The sequence below is a fragment of the Palaemon carinicauda genome, unplaced genomic scaffold (assembly GCF_036898095.1).
Source record: "Palaemon carinicauda isolate YSFRI2023 unplaced genomic scaffold, ASM3689809v2 scaffold577, whole genome shotgun sequence".
Classification (NCBI taxonomy): Eukaryota; Metazoa; Arthropoda; class Malacostraca; order Decapoda; family Palaemonidae; genus Palaemon; species Palaemon carinicauda.
The window spans coordinates 91,319-102,329 of record NW_027171846.1 but is presented as its reverse complement, the minus strand read 5'-3'; the positions used below and the strand labels follow the sequence as shown (position 1 = coordinate 102,329).

At 32.8% G+C, this 11,011-nt stretch overlaps 1 protein-coding gene across 1 annotated transcript in view; it reads left to right on the top strand.

Annotated features, from left to right (window-relative positions):
* Positions 1-10,534: 10,534 nt before the first annotated feature.
* The window catches only part of Rrp6 (exosome component Rrp6), a 39,638-nt gene continuing 39,161 nt past the window's right edge, over positions 10,535-11,011 (top strand). Inside the window, exon 1 of the mRNA XM_068369457.1 lies at positions 10,535-10,820. Coding sequence (XP_068225558.1) covers positions 10,746-10,820 — 75 coding nt within the window. The 5' untranslated portion in view covers positions 10,535-10,745. The remainder of the gene's footprint in view (positions 10,821-11,011) is intronic.

Genomic DNA, 11,011 nt, shown 5'->3' with positions numbered 1-11,011 from the left:
TATCTCAACGTGTGGCTGGTATACAAAAAGTCATTGAACACTAACCCCATCCCATTAATACTTGCGGAAAGAAACAGATAATTAATATGTATAGGCAAAGGAAAAATGAACCGTAACCAGAGAGAGGGATCCAATGTAGTACTGTCTAGCAAGTCAAATGACCCTATAACTCTAGTAATAGTATCTCAACGTGTGGCTGGTGTACAAAAAGTCCTTGAACAAACCCCATCCCATTAATACTTGCGCAAAGAAATGGATGATTAATATGTATAAGTAAAGGAAAAATGAACCGTAACCAGAGAGAGAGAGAGAGAGAGAGAGAGAGAGAGAGAGAGAGAGAGAGAGAGAGAGAGAGATATTCTCGAAAAAAGTTCTTGAGAATTAGTTTCTAAAATTCTACCTCACATAGACCTACGTATTCCAAATTTCTTCAATAATCTTCCACTGTCTTGGGTTAGAGTTCTCTTGATTGAGGGTACACTCGGGTACACTATATCTTATTTCTCTTCCTCTTTATTTGTTTAAGTTTTTATAGTTTATATTGGAGATATTTATTTTGATGTTACTCTTCTTAAAATATTTTATTTTACCGTTTTTCCTTTCCTCACTGGGCTATTTATCCCTATTGGAGCCCCTGGGCTTATAGCATCATGCTTTTCCAACTAAGGTTGTAGCTTAGCAAGTAATAATAATAATAATAATAATAATAATAATAATAATAATAATAATAGCACCCTGCTTTTCCAACTAGGGTTATAGCTTAGCAAGTCATAATAATAATAATAATAATAATAATAATAATAATAATAATAATAATAATAATAATAATAATAGCACCCTGCTTTTCCAACTAGGGTTGTAGCTTAGCTAATAATAATAATAATAATAATAATAATAATAATAATAATAATAATAATAACACCCTGCTTTTCCAACTAGGGTTGTAGCTTAGCAAGTAATAATAATAATAATAATAATAATAATAATAATAATAATAATAATCTCTACAACACATAGACCTACGGCTTCCAAACTCCTTTAATGCGATCTAACTTATAATACACAACACTGTAATTCAAATTCAACATTGTCTCATGATTTCTTAAGTATTTCGTTACAGTATCTGAGCATTTTAACACTAGGCAGTCACTGATAATTTCAACACAGTTTTCATTTAATTTCTTTAGGCCCATTCAAAACAATAGTTTTCACGTAAAATCAAAACACAGATCATGGTTTTCTTATTCTTGATTGAGGATATCCTCAAAACAACACGGAATTAAAAACACTATAAGAAAACACTGTCGTAACACAGTAAAATCACTTTTATAATTTATATGCTTGTGTTTCCCCGTGAGTTAAACACCTATCTTATATAATGCTTGCCTGAATAATGAATAATTCATGATAATAATATAACTGTCCCATATATTCTTCTCTTTAATCATACAATTACATCATCTTGCGTCATTGCGTCCTTGACACTCCTTGCGTGATTAGTGCATGACGCATAATTAGGCTTCGAACGGAAATGTTATTTATCTGTTCAGTAGGAAGTTAGCCAGAACGGATATTCTTTAGCTGGAAGAATGCGTTTCCTGGAATATTCCAGATCAAATTATAATTTCAAACTTAGTTTTCTCGTTAATATGACAAGCATTTTAAAGGTTTAAGGGTCACTCGTGAATAGCAGAGGCAAGGGATAGTGACACTGCCCTAGCAAGCAGGACAATGTCCTAGAGACTGAGCATATATATACATAGCACCCAAGCCTACTCTCCACCCAAGCTAGGACCAAGGATGGCCAGGGAATGGCTGCTGATGACTCAGCAGATAGACCTAATGGCTCTCCCAGTAATTTAAAACCATCTGTAGCTATTCTCGTGTCAACAGGATTTGTTGGCTGCTCAATATATAGCAATTCTCTTAGATATTTAAGAAGTCCTGTTCTGATAACTTATACTTTAAACTCATTTAGTATAGGAGTGATCCTTTCTCCTTGTGGGACACCTTTTATCAGTCTCGCTCCTTTTTTTATGTTTTGTAATTTCTTAAGTTGCACTTTCGTAACTGCTATTATCCTCCTTCTGTACTTCAAGCATTGGCGTAGAAAATCATTAGCTTGAATATTGCACCATATTGTGAAAGATATTGAATTTCAAATATGTTTTATTAACGACTATGTATTTATTTTATTTTATTCTTTGTATTTGACATAAACATACAAATGTTTAGTTTGAATCGCCCCATTAAGTATGAATGAATCATATTACAATATTTAATAGCATAAATAGATTTGTAGAACGGAGATATAGTACTTAGCCACTAAAATAGCCTTATTTAGTCTCACTTTCCTATTTTCCACATTTTCTTTAATATCGTTTTCTCTTACGATTTTCTTATATAAATAATAAATTTTCCAAAGTAAAAGTTATATTTTACTCCAATTTAATAGCATAAATGAATTTATAGAATGATGATATAGTACTTAGACTCACTAAAATATCATTCTTTAGTCTCACTTTCCTATTTTCCACTATTCTTTAATATCATTTTCTCTTACGACTTTCTTATATAAATAATAGATTTTCCAAAGTAAGAGTTATTTTTTACTACAACTAGTTCAGCTAGCCACCAACTAGCAGATCACTCAACTAGGAGACTTGAACTAAATACAATATGTAGAAGCAATATGTAGAGCGTTTCAGGCAATTTATTATCTGCGGGTCGATACATTCTTGCTATTTTTAACACCATTGTTTTCCTGAATGGAATAGCTTATCGAAGAGGCAATTTTATTATTATTATTATTATTATTATTATTGTTATTATTATTGTTGTTGTTGTTGTTGTTGTTGTTATTTTTATTATTATTATTGTCATCGTTATTATTTGTATTATTAATATTATTATTAATATTATTATTATTGTTATCATTATTATTACTATTCGTATTATTATTATTATTATTATTATTATTATTATTATTATTATTATTATTATTATTATTGTTGTTGTTGTTGTTGTTATTATCATTATTTTTATTAGTATTATTATTTATTATTATTATAATTGTTGTTGTTGTTGTTATAATTATTATTATTATTATTATTATTATTATTATTATTATTATTATTAATAGTATTATTATTGTTGTTGTTGTTGTCATTATTTATTATTATTATTATCATTATTATTATTATTATTGTTGTTGTTGTTATTAATATTATTATTATTATTATTTTATTATTATTAATATTATTATTATTATTATTACAGTATTATTATTATCATTATTATTATCATTATCATCATCATCAATATTATTATTATTATTATTATTATTATTATTATTATTATTATTATTATTAATCTACTCTCACCCTCACGTGAACATGACAGCAATTTCCTCATCACGAACAAGACATCGTAATGTTTGAGGTTTCCTTCCCATGCGTCATAGTTGTGACGTCATCATACATACGTTCCGGGTATGTGGAAACGTCACATGTGACCTCGGGGCATTTTGTAGAGAGAGAGAGAGAGAGAGAGAGAGAGAGAGAGAGAGAGAGAGAGAGAGAGAGAGAGAGAGAGAGAGAGAGAGTATATATTTCGAACCATTTTTAATTCTAATTAATAATATTATTATTTGAGTTTTCGTGTTATTAAGTTTTGTTAGGTTAACTTTACAATGTCGTAAATTAGGGAGTTTTTATAAATACTATTATGAGCCTTTCAATTGTCATTCATATCACTTTACTTTGTTGATCGTATCACACACACACACACACACACATATATATATATATATATATATATATATATATATATATATATATATATATATATATATATATATATATATATATATATATATATATATATATGAGGCCCTTTGCCTCAATAGGCGTAGATATATATATATATATATATATATATATATATATATATATATATATATATATATATATATATATATATATATATATATATATATATATATATATATATATATATATATATATATATATAAATAACAAGTGTGTACACATGTGGCAATTCATCCATAATTGTTCAACATTCATTGTTATGATTTCAAAGAGGGTATTATTATTATTATTATTATTATTATTATTATTATTATTATTATTATTATTATTATTATTATTATTATTATTATTGAATGGTACGACAAACGTTCCCCTATTAACACACTTGTTTTTAAAAACCAACCCAAAATCACTAAACTTAAAAAAATACCTTAAAACAATATCCAGAAAAAACCTCACCCAGTAGGCCTAGATGAGCCTAAACAAATTCCCTTAATTCACTCTCACAATTGATGTCTTTAAATCACCAGCCACTTCCTTTTTCCCCGCTGTTTATCTCACAAAGTCCAACACGAAACTAAAGAGATGCAAAGGACTCTAGGACTCTAGGAGAAGGAGACAAAGTACCAGTTCCCAAACGTACAGGGGATTATTTTTTTATTTTCCTGGTATGCCAGACTCAGGAATCAGGAGCTTACCGCGTCTTCCCGGGCTCAGTGACGTCAGAAACCACGTGATCTTGATGGGGTAGCGTTGGTAGGCGGGGCTTGTGGGTTAGTGACTGGATTGAGGGGCGGAGCCAATCAGCGGATTATTATTATTATTATTATTATTATTATTATTATTATTATTACTTACTTACTTACTTGCTGAGCTAACCCTAGTTGGAAAAGCAGGATGCTATAAGCCCAGGGGCCCCAACAGGGAAAATAGCCCAGTGAGGAAAGGAAATAAGCTACAACCCTAGTTGGAAAAGCAGGATGCTATAAGCCCAGGGGCCCCAACAGGGAAAATACCCCAGTGAGGAAAAATAAAACATTCTAAGAAGAGTAACATTAAAATAATCTCCTATATAAACTATAAAAACTTTAACAAAACACTAGGAAGATAAATAAAATAAGACAGTGTGCCCAAGTGTACCCTCAAGCAAGAGAACTCTAACCCAAGACAGTGGAAGACCATGGTACAGAGGCTATGGCACTACCCAAGACTAGAGAACAATGGTTTGATTTTCGAGTCTTCTTCTCCTAGAAGAGCTGCTTACCATAGCTAAAGAGTCTCTTCTACCCTTACCAAGAGGAGAGTGGCCACTGAACAATTACAGTACAGTAGTTAAACCTTTGAGTTAATAAGAATTCTTTATTGGATATGCAGCAATAATAAATGCAGCCGTTTCTAGTCCACTGCAGGACAAAGGCCTCTTACATGTCAATTCATATCTCAGTTTTGGCAGTTTTCATCGCCATGCTGGTTAGTGCGGATTGGTGATGGTGGGAGACTTTCGTATGTTTGCTCACAGCAAACCAACCTAGTATGGGTGGCCCTGACTTAGTACAGCTTTGCTGAACGTTAAGGTATCCCTTATCAGAAAGGGATATATATATATATATATATATATATATATATATATATATATGTGTGTGTGTGTGTGTGTGTGTATATACATATATATATATATATATATATATATATATATATATATATATATATATATACATATATGTATATGTGTATGTATATACATTTTATATATATATATATATATATATATATATATATATATATATATGTGTGTGTGTATATACATATACATATACCTATATGTGTGTGTATATATATATATATATATATATATATATATATATATATATATATATATATATATATATATATATATATATATATATATGGATAAATATCAACACAACATCGTGTTCAAATAGAAATAAATTTCTACCTCATACTTGGGATCGAACGCTAGCCCCTTCTAGTGAAAGGCCAGGTCGAAACCAACCATGCCACGAGAGCCCATAAAAGGAAATCTTAACCTGACACTAATCTAGCTGTCCGAGGATTTACCTGGTGAGACATCAGTCTCTTTACCAGCGAGTAAAACTCGCTGGTAAAGAGACTGATGTCTCACCAGGTAAATCCTCGGACAGCTAGATTAGTGTCAGGTTAAGATTTCCTTTTATGGGCTCTCGTGGCATGGTTGGTTTCGACCTGGCCTTTCACTAGAAGGGGCTAGCGTTCGATCCCAAGTATGAGGTAGAAATTTATATATATATATATATATATATATATATATATATATATATATATATATATATATATATATATGTGTGTGTGTGTGTGTGTATACATATACTCTCCTCTTGGTAAGGGTAAAAGAGACTCTTTAGCTATGGTAAGCAGCTCTTCTAGGAGAAGGACACTCCAAAATCAAACCATTGTTCTCTAGTCTTGGGTAGTGCCATAGCCTCTGTACCATGGTATTCCACTGTCTTGGGTTAGAGTTCTCTTGCTTGAGGGTACACTCGGGCACACTATTCTATTTAATTTCTCTTCCTCTTGTTTTTTTTTATAGTTTTTTATAGTTTATATATGAATTTTTTAATTGTTACTGTCCTTAAAATATTTTATTTTTAATTGTTTTCTTTTCCTCACTGAGCTATTTTCGCTGTTGGTCCTTCTGGGCTTATAGCATCCTGCTTTTCCAACTAGGGTTGTAGCTCGGCTAGTATTAATAATAATAGTAAATTAAGATTTTCCTCTCGATGAAGGAACAATTATTCCCCTCTCTCTCTCTCTCATATCTCCATCACCTGTCCCGCATACAGACAATAGGCCATACGTATTGCACAAGCAATAGCCTACTTCATTATGATTTCACCCACATGGTGTAACCTCTTTGTTATAACGCCATTAACGGTTATATTTTCTCTTTTAACTTGTACTTCACCATTATATCATCATCTGCTTCCATAAATATTCTCATAGTCGTAGTATCCCCAAGGATTGTGATGGCCGATGTGGTAACGTCCCTGACTGATGAACGCCAGACTGGGGTTCTTCAAGTCCCGCTTATACTCGTTAGTTTCTTTGGACGCTGCAACTTCACCCTCCTTGTGAGCTAAGGGTGGGTGTTTGGGGGAGCCTATGGGTCAATCTGCTTAGTCATCAGCAGCCATTGCCTGGCCCTCCTTGGTCCTATCTTGGGTAGAGAGAGGGATTGGACGCCGATCATATGTATATACGGTGTCTCTATGGCATTGTCCTACTCGATAGGGCAATGTCACTGTCCCTTGCCTCTGCCATTCATGAGTGACCTTTAAACCTTCTAAGACACAATTTCTTCATTTGTATAGTTTGTTACTCTATGCCTTCAAATACCAATAAAAACTGTTTCATATTTTATTTTGATTGTTCATTACTTCTCATATTGTTTATTTATTTCCTTATTACCTTTCCTCACTGGCTATTTTCCATGTTGGAGCCCTTGGGCTTATAGCATTTTTCTTTTCCATCTAGGGTTGTAGCTTATATAATAATAATAATAATAATAATGATAATAATAATAATAATAATAGTAATAATAATAATAATAATAATAATAATAATAATAATAATAATAATGCTATAAAAACTTTAACAAAACAATATGAAAAGAAATAAGATAGGACAGTGTGCCCGAGTGTACCCTCAAGCAAGAGAACTCTAACCTAAGACAGTGGAAGACCATGGCACAGAGGTTATGGTACTACCCAAGACTAGAGAACAATGGTTTGATTTTGGAGTGTCCTTCTCCTAGAAGAGCTGCTTACCATAGCTGAAGAGTCTCTTCTACCCTTACCAAGAGGAAAGTAGCCACTGAACAATTACAGTGCAGTAGTTAACCCCCACCATAGAAAACCTTTGTAGAAATGTATACACCCACTTCAGGAGGTTAAGTTTACTTAGATATAAATTAAGAGTATCAAAAATTTAAGTGTTATTATTATTATTATTACTTGCTAAGCTACAACCCTAGTTGGAAAAGCAGGATGCTACAAGCTCAAGGGCCCCAACAGGGAAAATAGCCCTGTGAGGAAAGGAAACAAGGAAAAATAAAATCTCTTAAGAACAGTAACAACATTAAGATAAATATTTCCTATACAAACTATAAAGATTTAACTAAACAAAAAGCAGAGAAATTAGATAGAATAGTGTGCCAGAGTGTACACATATAGCCTACAATGGCTGTCCCATTGAAGCGAGTTTTGGTAGATTCTTAAAATAATAAGACGCATTAAAATTGTATTTCACTGCAGTAATAAGTGGAGAAAAAATCTACATGTGATCTGTGAGTATTCTCAGTTCCCCTGACAGTCAATTCACGAAAGCTAAGTTGCATTTCTTGCAAATACAGTTGCGTAGGACAGCGGAGTTTAATAGCCCAATATAGCGGTAACGTGTTAGCCTAGTATTCATATGACAGCAGATCGAACCCAGCCCGGGGCAGTGAATTTAAGCTGTTTACTGGGGAGGCCACTGCTGTGGTTGGGCACAACAGTAGGTGGTTGGCCTTGCCTGGCTGGCGTTCTGAAACCAGACACATAAACCTTTAAAATGTGGCAAATAATGCTTCAGCATTTGCATGGCAATGTAAAGTGTTTTCTACTTGAGATTATGAGTGATTTTATCAGTCGTGATCACATCAGATAATGTGGCAATAATATTCATAATTTTAGAACAAGAGTGCCAATTAAGCAAGTGTGTGGAGAATTTTTTTTATGTTCTGAGTGGGAACTTAGTCCGGGAAAGTCTCCTTATGACGGTTACATAAAGTTCAACAGGGGAGGATAATGAGCACTTACTCTCGGGGCACAAACGCCCTGCTAATACTTTACTGTCACAATTCACTAACCATCACTCTTAAATACAAAAGGGGGAAATTTTACTGTCCAGAGGCCGGAGAACTCCACACGTGAAATATAAGTAATTTATGGCCTACTCTAGCTTTATCAGGTCTATAGGTAGGAATTTAATCTCGACCCATGTAGTTAAGGAAAGAACCAACATACGCCAGGGTTACACTAAGGCCCTCTGTTGTGCGTATCTACACTGTGACGTCACGAGCATGACGTGCGCGTCAACAAGTTTTAGTTTAAAATAGTTCTCCCTATGTTTTGTTAAAGAAAACTTGATGTAGGAGAGAACGTTTAAGGGGTAGCTATAGTATTAGTAGAAGAGAGCTAAAAATACGATTGAAAGAAGAGTGAAGAAAATTCTTCACAAAGTGTACATTGGTACTCATGCCACTGAAACACTATCTCAGTCATCCATTATCAGTGACGTTGACTCACTGAGGATATAAAACGATTTATAGAGTTGTCAAGGGATTCTTAGTTGAATTAACGGAGCAAATTATGTCACGGTTTACTTTGATGGCTGCTTTTCCGGTCCCATACTGCAGGGGAACCCCCACTCTCTACAGGACCTCTACTGTCGTTTTACCTTGTTCGTTCAGAGTATTTAACGTTTCATATCGTGTATTGTTCATTTCCTGTTAAATCGTCGCTGTCAAAAGACTCATGAAATAAGAAAGTCTTCAGTTTCCTCTTGAAAGCCTTAATGTCTTCAATCATTCGAATGTTTCGTGGGAGCAGTCTATCATAAGTATTTGCTTCTCAACCTGATCTAGACAAAATATGGGTTATATAGGCAATTATAGCTTCGATACGGAAGAATTTTTAACTTTTTACGTAAGAGTATTCATTCTGCCAAAGTAAAATAATAAATTAATTTTTATCAAAGATTCCGTTTTTTTTATGTTAAAGTTAAGCATGTTTTTGTCTACGAGTAATGAAAGTTTTCATACATTATGCCTTTTTTTTTCTTATGAAGAGGTGTTCTTTATAACATATTATGAGATATTATTAATTTTCATAAAGAGTTGATTATAGCATTGCTAGATTTGAGTATGTAGTAGGTTTGAAAGTGATAAATGTTGTGATATATGCTAGTTTATTACTACTTAATTTGGGTCTGTTCAGTTATGTAAATAATATAGTTATCAGAGGTACCGTACATTTGTTTGAAAAATTTCATTTTTTTCAATGGAAAACTAAGATAATTATTAGGGGAATTTTCTAAAAGTATTAAGACAATTTTATGAAATCTATTATAAGAATTGACAAGGTAAAGCTGTCAGCTTCCTGAGAGAGCTCTGTTCCAGAATGAGGATGAGGAGGAAGATTTGATACATTTTTTGTTGTTTTGCCAGAAATATAGAAAAAGAAAGGAATGAACTAATTGAGATACAGCAACCATACGAGGAAGATATAAAGAAAATAGTAGGAGTATTTTTATTTAGTGAAACAGATATAGAAAAGAAAAAAAGAATGATTAAACATGATGTGGGGAAAAGACAAAAGTATAAGAAGATAAACTTTGGAAGCGCCGTTGCAAAGGCTATGATGCCTCACCCCAGAACCTGGTACTGGCATTTGTATTTGAAGAAAGGTTTTTTCCAATGGAAAACTTAATTATTAGGGTAATTTTCTAAGGGTATTAAGACAATTTTGTGAAATCTATTATAAGAATTAACAAGGTAAAGCTATCAGCTGCTTGACAGAGCCCTGTTCCAGAATTTTAAACTTTGAAGAAGAAGAAGAAAGCGAGTCGTGAGGACTGAGGACATTGTAAACAAACTCCACGTTGAGAAGTTTATTGTTATATAGTTACATAGGTTTATATAAACCTATGAAAGTGATCCTCTCAATTAAATTTAGTGCTCTGCTATACATGGAGTCCCTTTATATCATAAAACGTTGAAAAAAGTGTTTAATTATTCGTATAAATCGTTATATTAAGCCCATGATTTCGTAATCCGAATTGTCTCTACGTATCCAACAGTACATGACTTAGATAATCATGGAAGCGAATAGGGTGAATGGGAGTTGCAATGAAGTCTTCCTTGCCAATAAATCAGTGGAAGATTATGTAAAAGTAAGTTTTATTTAGCAGTTTGTATTTGCTATAAGGCTTGCTGCAGCTTGGCCAAGTTGGTCTTAGTGAAGCAGACGCCATTGTGTTTTTGTTCTTTTGATATGTGGTAACTTTTAAGTATTTCAGGGGTCTTTGTAGATCAGTGGCCAGGCCTTCCTGCATGCATAGAAATGTGAATTTTCTTCCCATTC